This window comes from Stegodyphus dumicola, chromosome 6 (genome assembly GCF_044657685.1).
Source record: "Stegodyphus dumicola isolate Sdum_Otavi_A_Nest chromosome 6, ASM4465768v1".
NCBI classification, from domain to species: domain Eukaryota; kingdom Metazoa; phylum Arthropoda; class Arachnida; order Araneae; family Eresidae; genus Stegodyphus; species Stegodyphus dumicola.
The window spans coordinates 72,927,121-72,943,404 of NC_140773.1; the positions used below are offsets into that span (position 1 = coordinate 72,927,121).

Sequence of the window (16,284 nt, forward strand, 5' to 3'; positions counted from 1 at the left end):
TCCGACGTCGGCGCAAAAATCGCTTTTTATGGCGGGATCGTTGTATGAACTTCCCTGACTTTTCCAGATTTTGACAAAAATACTTAAATTCCCTGACTTTTCCCTGAATATTTTGGTCAATTTTCGAATTCCCTGACTTTTCCCGGTTCTCCCGGTTTTCCAGGTAGCGTGGCAACCCTGTTGTACTCATCACAAGAACCCCTTTTCTGCAATTTCATGACTATCTGATTAAAATTAATATTGTCACTTAAGTTTTGCACATCAATGTAATTTCTATAGTACAACATTATAGTTCACTTAAAAGCCTACTTACAAACCATAGGAACATCATCAGCATCTTTCACTCGCTTTATCTGAAAGTAAGAAAATATATATATATATATATATGAAACAAATTTAAACACTTAATTTTATATATATTGATAATTTTTTTCTTAATGTTACCCCAATAATGTGTGCCAAGGCACCTAATGTCACATCATGAATAGCTTATACTCATGCCAAGGCTGATTAATATGTGCAACACCAAGGCTGTGTCAATGTTTTTTTTTTTTTTTTTTTTTTTTTTTTTTTTTTTTAAGAAAAACGTCAGAGAATTGCATAAATTTCAACATCATGTGCATTAAATATTATATACATATATATTACATAATACATTATTATTATTACAAGTTAATTTTTTTGCATAAAACATTTCATATTGTTAGGGTTGCCACCAACTACTTAGATTTTGCACCAACAGTTATGTTCAGCCCTAAGTGGCACTCTGTTTAACAAAAAGGTATAAAAAGTTTAAAAACAACATGAAAATTTAAAAAAGAAAGAAAAAGAAAATAATGGCTAATTGATAATTTATTGAAAACCAGTTTTCAAATGTTATAATAGAATTAGAGTGCATCTTACAATATTCTAATATTGAATGGCAGTACAATATTCTGATTCTTAATAATATTTTGATATTTTTTAAAGACAAGAACATTGTTGATAATATTATCTGCAATTTGAACTGAACCTTCTATGCAGTAATTTAGTGTTATTTATAAACATCAGTATGTTATTTAATTTATATTTCCAAAAAGCCTACACATGAAGATAAAGGAAAGATAAATATCATTATAACAAAATCATATATGATGATGATAAAATATGGTTAAATTAGATGGCTGAAATGGTGAAACCTCGAAATAATAATGTACAGTACAAAGTCTGAAATCCGAACGTTAATTATCCGGAATGATCTAAAATCCGGATCTCAAAGCCACAAACTTTTCTTTTTCGTATGCTTTACACATGCGCATTTCATTTTTCCTTCCATAATAAAACATGTGGAGATTTTCACTTAAAAATTTTGATTCTTAATTTCACTTAGGCACAAGTATATGTGGAAGTTTATTTACTCAGGACTCAGATTAGTTTTTGCAGACTGTTATTATTACAGCAATTTTATAAAAATTAAGCTTGAACTTTCGATTATGTCGAAAAGAGTTTCCAATTCTGGAGCTGCCAAAGGATCTACTAAGTGAAAGCATGTTTCGATGTCCATTAAACAAAAAGTGAAATTGCTACAAAAAATGGATAAAGGCAAATCAGTCTCAAAATTATGTGAGGAGTATGGCTTTAGAAAGTATGGTATATGACATAAGAAAAAGGAACTTTTTGAATTTTTTGTGGATTCCGACACCCCACTCGCGATGAATAACAGAAAAAGTGTTCGTTATGCTAAAAGTGATGATCATGACAAAGTGATGATTGAATGGGTCACACAGAGTAGCAGCGAGGGTATGCCATTGATGGGTCCAATGTTAATGGCTCAAGCCAAAATATTTCATGAAGAAATTAACTTAAACACTAAGTGCCCATATTCAACAGGTTGGTTAACCAAATTTACAAATCGCCATGGTATAAGACAAAAATTTCAGGTGAAAACGCTTCAGCTAATACTGAAGCTGCTGAACAACTTGCAGATGAATTCATTGAACTCATTACTAGTGAACAATTACCTGCAGAATAAATTTACAATGCTGATGAAACTGGTCTTTTGTGGCAATACATACAGTGAAATACCTTGGCAACCTCTACAGAAAAGATTCCAACTGGTGTCAAAAATTCCTAAGCAAGACCAAGACTAACAATTTTAGCTTGCACTAAAGCTTCAGGAACGCACAAATGCAAGCTTTTTGTAATCGGAAAACATGCAAGACCTTGAGCATTTAAAGGAGTAACGATTTTCCCCGTTATACATCGTGCAAATAAAATAGCATGGATGACACTAGCATTAATGAATGATTGGTTTGAAAATAATTTTATACCCGAGACTCGGCAACATTTGAATTCGGTTGTTTTACCTAATGACTCAATATTCCTGATTGCAGATAACTGTTCGAGTTGTACTTCACTTAAAGTTTTAGTGAAAGATAATGTATCCGTATTATTCTTCCCTCCAAATTGTACATCTGTCATTCAGTCTATGGATATCGGAATAGTGCGGGCACTGAAATGCAAATATAAAGTAGCATTTTTAAAATCTATGTTAAATTTCTTGAACAAAGGCAAGACCATTCAAGAATTTTTTAATATTTTAGCATAAAATCTGCTTAGTGGAGCATCGCAAGATCATTAGAGGGTGTGTTTTCAGATATGTTAAAAAATGCTTGGTATAATTTATGGCCAGCTACCATATTTCATAGTGAGGACGATGAAGCAGCGAATTGAAGCAGCAATGATAGCAGCGAATTTGAAGGGTTTCAGATATCGCAAACTAAAGGTGAAATTTTCCAGTTAAGGGATTTTTTAAAGAAATGTGGAGAAGTGGTAATAAATGAAGATGATATAGCAGAAGTTTTTCATTGCGATGACAATGCCCCAATCATCAATCCATTAACAGACGGAGACATCTGTAGTATGGTTCTAGACCCAGAAAATATCACTGAAAATACTACTGATAGTGAAGAAAGTGACACAGAGGTTTTTGAAAATGAAAAGATATCGATTGACAAGTTAATTGGTATTCTCGACACAGCAATTACAGGACTCAAATAGTGGAACTTTGTAACTGAACAAGAAATTATATAAGTTTATAAAATTAAAGAGAAAGTATTAGCACAAAAAACGAAGCAACTTAAAGAACATTTAAATAAAGTTCTTTCAACAATGAATTCTATTGATCCTGCTATTCAGTTCACTTTTGAACTTGAGACTTGCAATTCTCTTCCATTTCTCAACATTCTGGTCACACGTAACACATCCAACTTCAGTACTACGGTTTACCGTAAACCTTCATCAGTTTGCTTTCCACCACACTTTAAATCATGTCATCCAACTAAAGAAAAGTTAGCTTCATTTTATTCCTATGTTTTCCGTGCTCTTCAAGTTTGCTCCTCCAAACTAGCCCTTGATGAAGAACTAAATTATTTAAAAGCAATAGCTATTGACAGGGGCTCTTCACCCAACATTATTAATCAAGCAGTTAAAAAATTCTCATCTCAACACACTAAAAGGCACACTCTTGTTTCAGGAGATTATAAAAATTCTGTTGTCATTCCCTTCTTTCCATCAATTAGCTATAAAGTTGCACATATTTTGCAGAAATTTAACTTTTGGGTTGTTCATTCTTCCATCAATAAAATTCCGAGTTCCATACTCAAGGACCCCATTCCGGATATGAATTCCTGGGGTATTTATAGGATTCCTTGCCAGTGTGGTTTAATTTACATTGGCCAAATTAAGAGAGCCTTAAAATTTCGCATCAAGGAACATGAGGCATATGTTATAAAAAAGGAAACACAGAAGTCTTCTGTTGCTCAACATTGTTGGTCCCAAAATCACACTTTCAATTTTTCTGCTGCCAAAATTATTCAAAAAACATCTTCCATTGGAGAACTGGATTTTCTAGAGGCATTTCACATTCATAAAAATCTTTCTGTCCTAGTTAACAATCCTAATTCCAATCCAAATTTGCCTTCGGCCTTTAAAGAAATTATGTTTTAGTTCTGGTTTCACCAACAGATGGCGCCACTTACTTATTCTTGTCCAGGCTTTCTTATCTTATCTAATCATTATTTCCTATCTTGTTCATTTGCGGTTTTGAAGCTGAGGATGGTGGTTTGGTAAAAACCATCGAAACTACTGCTATGAAAATTTTGTAAATATAATGCTGATTTTTGTTGTTTGACTTCTGAATTAGTATCAAGGATACTCTCGACAATATTTCTGAAATTCTTTACATTGAAAGTAGTAAATTGATTTGTTGCTCTGCTGCTGGATGTTCAGAAAGAACTGATGTATCAAAAAATTAAAATTAAGTTTTTATAAGTACATTGTTTACACAAATAAAGTAATTTACATTCCCCCCTCCAATTCCCATTGTTTCTGCTTTCTTTTGCGTCACATTTCCCAAGACACATGAATTTGTACAAAATTAAACTTGTATGAATTTAAAAATTCAGAATAAGTTGTTAAGTTCATTAGAATTACAAATTATTTATCTGATGTCCTAAACAGCTGAAATTTAAAACAGATGTTGGGAGATGAACCATGCATAAAATGGAAATATTGAAATCTCTAGGCAATGCCTTATGGAAGCTGATGTATATTTAATTGAATTAATTGGAAAAAATAACTTATCTTTTCACATGAAAAGAGAAGCATTCTAGGTTTTAAAATAATAGTATAAAGCATTTTATTTCTTTTAGAAAATACTGTTCTGAATTCTTGAGTTTTTAAACATTTTTCTTCAAACAAATTCAATTAAGATCACTAATTACTTTTCTTACCTGTAAGAGCTCATGGTGGATGCCACAGCAAACAAACTGAAAAGCAATTTCAGTCATCCTACAAGAAATTTCTTGTGCATCGTGAATTACATAAGGATTCAAATGGGAACTGTATGAAACTGAATGACGTAAATATAATTTGCATACCAGCATCAAAATCTATAAACTATGGTTAATAACCAGAATATATCTGCAGAAAGTATAGTAAATTATAAATCTCTGAAAAACAGGATTTTATGTATTGAATGGCAATTTCCAAGCTGTTGAATATACGAGATCTGATGTAATCAAAAGTTTGACTGATGACATGGAAGCCATAACAGCATACATTGCTGGTTTTATTATAAGAAATTTAGAAACTAAACTGTAAACAATGCATTTTAGCTAATGGAGTAGCCCTAGTGTGCTTTGCCATAATTAATACACCAAAACCTTAGTTATAAAGAAATTGAGCTTTAAAGTGTGTGCATTTGTGTTTTCATGCTATAGCAGTCAGTTATAATGAAATTGAGCTTTAAAGTGTGTATATTTGTGTAATACTTCAGCATTTTAAAGGTACCTTAAGGTACTTATCATTCTTTATACATAACAAACATTTTGCTAAAATCAATATTTTGTAGTTCAGTAGCTTAAACTTTTATAAAACAAAGTCATAAACAAAATCGCTGTAGCAAGTTATCAAAAGATATCTAAGATATGATTTGTGTGGAAATGCAAATAAACACCTAGCAATGAATGTTTCTTTTCTGCAGAAGTATCCCTGCTTTCCGATTTGTGCCTAACTGTCATGCATATAAGTATTACCAACCCGCTATCAAGGCAACATGCTCTGGATTTAAACAAAAGTACCACACCTCACTTAGCTCCCAAAGCCAGGTAGCACTGCATCAGCCATGGTAGGAGGAAGGTGTCTCCTTCTATTCCTACCTACATGAAAGAAACAGACAAAGCTTTTTAAAAGTGGCTAGCTTTAAATAACCAAAAATTGCCAGACTCTACACTGTTAGCACATTATCCTCAGTCATATTATTATATTTTATTGGAATATCTTGATTCTTCATTATGCAATATGGTAGATCATTAAAGTTCTGCACTTTAAAGTGTGATAACTTTCAAAACACTTCTCTTTGTGCCAAGGGTACATTGCAAAATTTATACATATACCACGTTACACAGCGTATTTTCTTGATGGAATACACACAACATTGACAGAAAGTATTTTTCTTTTTTCCAGTTTCCACAATGGATTCTAATGTATGTTTCCTTATGTCCATGGAAAGTCTTCCTGGAGACTTGTTCTTTGCTGCTTTTTTTATAATGCCAAATGTTGACGGCATTGATTCTTCAGAGTTTTGACAAACTTCTGGTAGAATTTCATTAGTAAGCCAATGGACAGCTATGAGTTTCAAAAAATGTTTGCACCTTATTTTCTTTTCCTTTGTTGAATAATAAACAACAAATGAGTTGAACAATGTGCAATTTACACAGCAACTCATTTTGTCCATTTAGTTGTTTGTTTTTGAATCAAGTAATATGATAGATACTGGTCAGCCAGATAAGTGCTTTCGTGTACTTATTATAGTCAAATCAGCATGTTAGAAATCACATATTGTAGATATGAGAGGCATTGTTTTCTTTGATTGCCATACCTGTGCTAAAATATTTCTTTTCCTTCTGAAGGGCATTTCGCTTCTTCTCAATGAAATGGTTTTTAGGCAATTCGGGAGTTCTGGTTTTTTTTTTTTTTTTTTTTTTTGCATAGTGCTGCGAATTCCAATTTTATTTTGTAATAGCCTTTCACCATCTTCAAAGCTAATGTAAAAGTTATCCAGGTAGATATGGTGCCATGATACAACTATTTGAATTGTTTCTATGAATCGTTTTCCTTGAGCACAATATATTTCAAATTGATGTACGCAGCCTGTAGTACTTTCCACACAGTATACAAACTAGAATTCTACCTTTTATTATCTTCACTGTGTTGTACACTCTGAAAAATAACCTCCTCCTCCAAGGCATAATGCCTTTGTCCAAAGGCAACTCCTGAATAGGCTTATAAACATTTATACACTTGGAAAATGGTCTGACTTTCAAAAGCCTGTCTGATTCATCAGTAGACAGAGCTTCCTGTCTTCATTACTATTAAAGTGCCATTCCTTCCATAACATACAAAATCTGTCTCTTGTCATAATTTTCAGAAAAAATGGTGTTTCTATATATATATAGATTCTGTGCTCTAATAATCCTCTTTTCAGTCCTTATGCACTTATCCCATAAGAAGAATAAACCCCAATAATTTCTTCATGTCTTGTACAATAATGTCTTTCCATTTAAGAGCTTTCTTTGAAGTTGTGAATTTATCAATATTTTGGTAATAATACAGTACAAAGTCTGTAATCCGGACACGACGGGGACTTCGGCGATTCCGGATTAGGGGTTTTTCTCGATTATAGATCATCAATTTAAATCTGGTAAGATAGCATGCAGAAATTATACAATTAAAAATATGAAATCGTAATTTAGGAAATAAAGAACAATTATGATCTAAAGTGTATCAAAATTAAAAAAAAAAAAAAAAGCTTAATATTTATTTGTTTACTTTATTAAACACTTTTTTCAATGTAAGTTGTTTAAGATGCTTCCACAAAAAATTCAAAAGTTCCTTTTTCTTGTGTCATATATAGTGCACTTTCCAATGCCCTACTTCTCGCATAATTTTGAGACGGATAGGCCTTTATCCATTTTTTTCAGCAATTCCACTTTTTGTTTAACGGACATCGAAGCATGCTTTTGCTTTGTAGATCCTTTGGCAGCTCCAGAATTGGAAACTCTTTTTGACATATTCGAGGGTTCGAGCTTAATTTTTATAAAATTTTTCTAACAGTCTGCAAAAAATAAGCCAGATCCAGTTAGAAGATTAAGGAACAGAGCAATCTGCAACATTAACTGAAATGCCTTAGATAATTTTAGCCTAGCTTATACCGTCCGTTATACATTAAACGTGTTATACAACACGTCCGTCCGTTATACATAAGCTTTGAGGTCCGCATTATAGATCATTCCGGATTATGGACGTCCAGATTACAGACTTTGTACTGTATTTATTTTACTCTTCCACATGGAATGTAAAAAAAATCATTTCCAATAAATAAAGCTACAGCGTTTGCTACACTATATGAAATGTTTCCTGTATTTATTCCTGAGCAACCTAAAAACTCTTCCAAGACAGGAAGCTCTATCTACTGATGGCCATTCTTATTCAGAATCAGAATCATACGATTTCAGCCTTGAAATTCTTTGTAAGATTTATTCCTAGTCTTTAGACTATTCATTGTCCTAGGACAATGTATTAATATCGCCATCACTAGAAGGCTCTTCCTTCCAATTTGGCAAACTATGAGCACACAATTTTTTATCATCTCATTCTATTATATTATTGTACATGCTTAGGAAGTTACAGTAAAAAAAAATCAAATTAGGCTGGAATTACATGAATGCTAAATTGATGCTTTTAGTGATGAAGTTCAATTAGACAAACATACTTGTGGACAACATACGAGTAGCCTGCGATTAATGAAATTGTCGGCTGTATAAAACACATCCACCACTCAGCTTCCAAGATTTATGTAAATGCACAGGTGGAAGTTCCGGTCTCAAATGCTACTTTTGTCATTGCATAACAGAGTCAGCAAAGTGCATTCATAGGAATGCATTTTTGCAATGCAAGTTTTAATGTTGATATGTATGGGAGTCGACCTAGTTCTCATGTGTACCTGATTTTATTGTAAAAACATTACAAAAGTCCACCGATAAATTCCTAGAAAACAACTTTTGCCATTACCCACACTCGACTACCTATCCACACAAAATGACATTAATCGCTTCCCGTATTCGATTGCCAATCCACACAAAACAACTTTAATCGTTTTCGCACAAGATATGTTACTATTTTACTCGCTTCATGTGCTTACAGTATGTAATGATCTGCATAAAGACAATACGATAAGAAATATGACTATTATATTTTATGCAAACAAAGGCCATATACTTTATCACTAATTAGAACACTTTTTTAACTCTTTTAATAGCAATACAAGACACTGGAGGTCAAAATTTTAAAATTTTAGTAATTCTAAGCAAAGGTAGGATATTCAGTGAGTAAGATACTTATACAGAAATTGTTTTCAAGTTATAGATAAAATGCTATTAGATATGATATAGTGTGATGTGATTTGGCATGACAGTGTTGCATGATGTGCTACACTCTCAGAAACACTCTCATATACACAGAAATTAATTTGAAGATCAAAGTGATGAGTTTGTTGTAAGCAGGATATGCTACTCATTTAATCTAAATGAGTGTAATAGATAAAATTATATAAGCATGAAACTTATACATTTCTCTCATTATGAAATTTAAGGAAAAACAGCAAATACTCCAACTGAATATAACTTTAAAAATTTTACTTGTCAAAAAGGGCATTATATCATTTACGATATAATTATATCATTTACTTTGGTAGTATTGTTACTCTGCGCACTGAATTTTTCCCTGCAAAACAATCTAGCAATATATATTCATCAAATAAAAACAGCTTTCTTCAGCTTACCTGTTCTCTGTACATACTTATGTCTTCAAAAGATTTGGCATTATTAACAGCAAACACAAGAAGGAAACCTTCACCAGTCCTCATATACTGGTCTCTCATAGCACTGAAATAATAAAAAGAAAGATAAGTGTAGGGAAATTTACAGCAAGAATGATCCTGATATAATACAAACAAATTCATAAAGAAGGTCAAAATTCTGCACTCAAAAGGTGGCACTGAGTTGGCCCTCAAAATACTGTACCATTTTAGGCTAGAGTTTAAATAATAATTACTTATTTTAACCCTATAGGACTAAATGTAGGGGGAAAAAATCCCAATGCAGCACATAAATTTAAATAAATTACACACAATAAAAAATGTAATACATTAAAATAAATTATTTCAAATATAATACTTTATTCGTGACTATGCAATAACATTCGAGGGATATTTCAGTATGTTCTCTGTACCTCTGGACAATCCACAGACAACAAATATTTTAACTTGTGCTCTATATTCAAGTCTGCAGTCCAGAACAGTCCAAAGGAAGGCAACATAGCTAAGGGCCAAAAGCCATGCATTTATAAATAAATATTTGAATGGTTAAAAGAAAAGTGTTTAAAAAATTGCAGTTTAATTTCACAATTCATAAATTTTACAAAAAGTAAGAGGTCAAAAGTTAAAATTCAATAAAAAATAACTGAAGCAATTCTTAATGTCATCTTTCAATTACTACCATTCAAGCTGCTGCAATGCACAGCACTGCAATGTAATGAATGCCACTACTTAAGTGCACAGAATTAATACACATTATATTTAATCATCTGAATGATACATCTCAAAGATATACTTAATCATAATTAAGTATGCAGTTTCAAAATATCAAAACCAAATTGTACACATAAAGTGATAAATCATTATTAACTTGCAAACAAAACAAGTTACAAGCTGAAGTGGGATTTGAAACTAAAAAGCATGTCATTTGATAATCAACACTTGCGATCTATGTGACTTCAGAGACTAGTAAAGACAAGTATGATGTCTTACAATTAGAATATAAATATGAATAGAAGAAAAATAAGATTTTTAACACTCATAGAAAAATCATGTTGTTGTGATGGCATTTAAATTGGAATTGATTTCATAAAATACATTCTTCATGATTCTGAAAAAGGTACACACAAATTAGAATAACTATTACAAATGCAATCCATGCTGAAGGAGCAGCACTGTGATTACTTACACAAAAATGCTATTTCATGAAACAAAAAATTTAGAAAAGGACAAAGAGATATAGAGATACCCAAAGTACAGAGACTACACACCATCATATAACTAAGAAATTTCAATTAATATGATTCGAGGTTAAAGATAATATGGAGAAACTTATTTAAGAAGCAGAACTTTTTATCAGAAAAAGCACTGGGATCAGTTAAATTACAGATCTGGTGAGTTCTAAAACTCAGGTGGAGATGAGTAGTAATCTGTGCATAGAGCTACTCTTTGCTCCACCGCCTCGACAGTAGATGCCTGGACTTGCTCTCAGGAGGTATATCTCACGGAATAATAGTTTTCTTTCTACAGCACCTTCATTCAACTAGATAGCCACTTTATCTACAAGAATTCTGCTAATTTTGACTGTATACACAGAATCTTCTCTATTATCTTGCTTAGCATTGCGAATTGCTTTCACTTCATAATTGCCTTAACAACAAGATATGCCATTATTGCCATATGCTATGAGTATCAAAACATATGCTCTATATTTCACGTAATACACACAGGGTAGGGCAATGCCCAAGAATCTGCAACCATGACTTTGTCACCTGATCAGACATGGCTACTTTGCACCAGTCTAACTGACCCATGTGTTTATTACAGAGTGCTGCATGAAGATGATGGCAGCCATCAATTAGCCAAATGATATTAAAAAATAAACCTATAGAGCATGTTTCTTACTTAAATGAAGTAAGCACTTTTACATTTTGGAATGCATGGGGAATTTTAATAACAACAGTATATATTAGTTTCAATATGTTTTCAAAGAGGAATAATTTCAAATAGCAAATATATGTAAGTTAAATGCCCATCAGTATTCTCCCTATTAAGGAGATACACATACAGTCAAAAGTCGTTAATTCGGACACCCACAATCCGGACCTCAAAGCTACAAACTTTCTACGCATGCGTCACGTTGACACATGCACCTAAGACCTTTACGGCTGCGAATATGCATGTACGCATGCGCATAATACGTTTATGCATGCACGTTTAATGTATAATGGACAGTATAAGCTAAGCTAAAATTACCTAATTCAGTTAATGTTGCAGATCGCGCTGTTACTTAATCTTCGAATTGGATCCGGCTTATTATTTTTTGCGGACTGTTAGAGCAATTTTATAAAAGTAAGCTTGAACTTTCGATTATGTCAAATAGAATTTCCGATATATATTTACTAATATGTAAAGGATCTACAAAGCAAAAGTATGTTTCGAAGTCCATTAAACAAAAAGTGAAATTGCGGCAAAAAATGGATAAAGGCATATCTCTAACCATTCCGAAATCTGTTTATCAATTTCACGCTGCTTTGCGGGGGAGGGGAACGTTGCAGCGCGCAATAAACTGGAAGTTGATCTGTCAGCACTATCCATATCTTCAGGGCAGATGTTTTTATTTTATTCAGCTTATAGTTCATTACTAAATGTATTTCATCTCAATGTACTCTGTCTTTTATATGATTTAAATCAAATTAATTATAAATATCACGAATACACAACAAATACTTTTCTGGTTGCAATTTTCTAATTTCGACTATGCGTAATGTATGCTTTACGCATGTGCACGTTGAAAGAAATGTTTAATGAAGTAAACAAATAAATATTAAGCCTTTTTTTTTTTTTTTGTAAATTTTGATACTATTTAGATCATAATTGTTCTTTATTTCATAAATTACGGTTTCATATTTTTAATTTTATAATTTCTGCATGCCATCTTACCAGATTTAAACTATAATAAGGAAAAATCGATAAGCCGGAATCGCCGAAGTCCCGACGAGTCCAGATTAACAACTTTTGACTGTATATTGATAAATAAATGAATGCAGCTTGATTCTTCCAAAATGAATTATTATATTATAAGTCTGGAAACCTATTCTATGCCATGAGAGTTGTCTTTAGTTTATTGGCCGCCAGATGTCGCTAGTAGTGAAAACCAGCTTCAGTCAACATTGCATAACCTGTGAGTACGAAACTAGTTAAAAAGGCGGGGAAAAGGGTTGCCACGTCGTCAATCAGGCTTGTGCAGTTGGCTGTAAAAGTTGATCATGGCTCAGTACGCGTTTTCATGTCTAATGTTTTCATATTTAATTGAAGAATATAACGGTAGATCTCTAAATCGGTATCGAATTTATCAAAAACATGACAATGCATTTCCTCTTATCAAAAATGTCTTTATTGCATACTTCAGACTGCCAAAATGTCATAATAATGTGAGCTGATCTGATAAAGTACTTATAGTCATGCTCAGAAAATAGAAATGTACTGAAAGAAAGTAGGCTCTTTACATTTTTTCTGAAACAAAATATATATATTTCCTTTTACAATGTATGAATGTATATTTTTCCAGTTTTTTGTAGAGTATTTTTCTAACAAATATTTTTCATCAATTAATAACATACAAGCATCCAAGAAAAACCTAACTAATTTATGTTCAACAAACATTAAGTGAATTTCAAAATATAACAGTCGAATACTTTACGAACATCATTGTGAACCCAACAAGTAATATCTTTCAATATTAAACGAAATTCACTTTCCTGTAATATATATATGTAAGATATAACAAAATACGAGGGTTGGAACTTTAATAGTGGCAACTATTTATTTACAAGGAATACAAAAGTGATTCATGTCACCATGTTTTACCGTCCTTCAATATAGTCGCCAGCATTGTGTACAACCCGTTTCCAACGATGTGGAAATCGCAGAATGATAGTTTGAATGGACCGGTCTACTGCCGCAAGAATCTCAGGAACAGTTTGGAAGCGAGTGCCACGAAGTGGTTCCTTCATCTTAGGAATTAAGTCATAGTCACAAGGGCTTAGATCTGGGGAGTATGGTGGATGGTAAAGCACTTCCCAGTCCCATCGCTTGAACAAATCAGTCACAGCTTGTGCTGCATGCGGCCGAGTATTGTCATGCAAAATGAGAGGAGACTTCTGCAAAAAGTGTCGTTTTTTTCTCAAAGCTGGTCGGAGTTTGTGCTCCAAAAATGAGAGCAGTAATACTGCGCAGTTACGGTCTTTAGTGGGGGAATGGTATGCGTTAGGATGACACCATCACAGTCGTACACGAGAATCACCATAACTTTCACATTGCTGGGGTTCTGACGAAATTTCGAACGTCGTGGTGACCCATGATGACGCCATTCATTTGATTGGCGTTTCAGTTCTGGCTGTTACGATCGGGCCCAAGTCTCATCCAGCGTAATGATACGGCATAAAAAAGCATCTCCTTCGCGCTCATAGCGCTCCAGGTGGGTTCGGGCAGCATCGTATCGTAGCCATTTCTGCATTTCCGTCAAATGATGTGAAACCCATCATGAAGCAATTTTTCTCATGGACAGGCGTTCCTTCAGAATGTGCAGCACAGTCATATGCGCTAATCCTGTTTGTCCGGCCAGCTGGCGAATCGTTTGGCGGCGATCACTGTCCATTAGTGCGGCAACAGCTTGCACGTCTGCATCGCTGACACTCGGACGACCTGGCCGCAGCATGTCTGCCACGTTTTGGCATCCTTCATTGAATGCTTTCACCCATCTTGCTACGGTTCTGTAAGGCAATGCAGATTCCCCGCAAGCCTCTTGAAGTCCTTGATGACAATGTCGTGCTGTACAACCTCTGGCACATTCAATTTTTATCCAACATCATTGTTCTTGTTTTTGAAAACATCCTGACAACACTTACTTTAGACCGTGAGCTAATACAAGGATCCGTTCTTCGCGTCACTCCGCATGCACGTGATGTAGGCAGGACGAGTCTTTTCGCTGAGAGGTAAGGTAGGTATGTAGTTCACGTGTGGTATAGGCGATATTCATTGGTTTTGTCGCATAGCGTTTTTTCAGCTGTATTGCCACTATTAAAGTTCCAACCCTCGTATGATAGCTGTTTCAAAAAAAAAAAAATAAATAAATAAATAATGGCGACCTCAAAATTTACATTTTAAATTTGTCATCTGCCCCTAAATTCAACTCTTCTCACAGGTTCTAGATTTTTCTATCTTACGTAACATTTTAATGCAGATGTCTCTTCTCCAATCAAATTAACTGTAAACCAGAACTCTGTGAACTGAAACTTTTCCGACTCCCACCCTTCTTCCTCCGAAATTCTATGATACTTTCCCCTTTCTTCCACATAGCTCTCCTGCTGGCAAGACGTTTTTAAATCATGCTGCTGTGTCTGCTTACTTACTTAAATGACGTTCTAATTCAAAATGCAATTTATGCATTCAAATATAATTAGGAAACATCTGGTCTGAAAAAGGATGATTTGATATGCATGGAAAAAATAAAGATTTGATTGATTTTTCAAGATAGGTTGCGCTAAATTGCGTCATCATGCTTTACACTCTGCCACTACAGTCTTCTCGGTCATCTACGCAATATCGTAAGCTGTTAAAGTTCCAATGCCTTCATCTACGCATTTTGAAATCATTACATATTAATAAAAAGTCGACAGGATCAACCTTGTGCAAGTTTCCCCAATAGTCTTCGAACTCTGCTGTCTCAAACTTCCAGTGAATCATCAAATTCGTTTCCAATGTGTGATTTAACGGCACATTCAAAAAGTGCTTTGAAAATCATCGAGTATCTGCAAGTTCAAAATCGAAAGTATTTGGAATCAAGGTCAGTGTCGCTAACATAGTGAAATCTGGTTTATGATTGTCACTCACTTTGAATATTCACAATGTTTATGCATTTCCAATCATCGCGCAAAACGGAAATTTAACACCCAAAGTGCTTTGAAGGTCACCAACCTCATCCGTGATATATGAAATGCCAAATAGTATTTTGTGCTCTTTTGCATGTTCAGTACTTCATTCAGCAAATTCGTCATGTTCAAAAAATGCAATACAGTCAAAAGTCGTTAATCCGGACTCGTCGGGACTTCGGCGATTCCGGATTATCGATTTTTCCGAATTATAGATCATCAGTTTAAATCTGGTAAGATGGCATGCAGAAATTATAAAATTAAAAATATGAAACCGTAATTTATGAAATAAAGAACAATTATGATCTAAAGGGTATCAAAATTTACAAAGAAAAAAAAAACTTTAACTATTAAAACTCTAACTATTATTTTTTAACTATTATGATACTTTCATAAATTATTTGTATCATCAATATGATCTAAAACTAATTATCGATAGTTAATATATTTTATTTTAAATAAAATGTTGATGTCACAATAAAAAGCTCTTTATAATTCTTGCTGGGTTTTGCTCTTTATAATTTTTTACAGGGTTAAATTATGAACCTACTTAAAAGACACACTGACCTATGTTCATGAATCACTATGAGAATAAATGGTCACGGTGTCTTTCAAAATGATTCATTACTTATTATTATTAGCTACTTATTAAATTACTAAAAGATTCAAATTTGTAACAGTGACAGAGGTTTGAATTTTAAAAATCGATTGTGATCATTTGACATTTAATAAATGAGACTTACTAGTAATAATAAATTATAGAAATATCAGAAGATTTCAAATTTTGTTATTTAATTGAAATGATATTGCCTTCAAAATATTGCTATACATAATATATAACTGTATAATTTATTTTTAGGTACTAAGATTTTTTTTTACCAAGATAATAGTAAGTTACTATGACTATTATTATATTAAAGTGTAACAATATTATAA

The 16,284-nt window shown here is 33.2% G+C and overlaps 1 protein-coding gene across 1 annotated transcript in view; it reads right to left on the reverse strand.

Moving 5' to 3' along the window:
* Positions 1-16,284, reverse strand: part of Ras85D (GTPase ras-like protein 1) — a 158,168-nt gene that overhangs the window by 47,132 nt on the left and 94,752 nt on the right. The window contains exons 5-6 of the mRNA XM_085818519.1: positions 9,383-9,485; positions 314-353 (exon numbers count right to left, since the gene is read on the reverse strand). Coding sequence (XP_085674645.1) covers positions 314-353; positions 9,383-9,485 — 143 coding nt within the window. The remainder of the gene's footprint in view (positions 1-313; positions 354-9,382; positions 9,486-16,284) is intronic.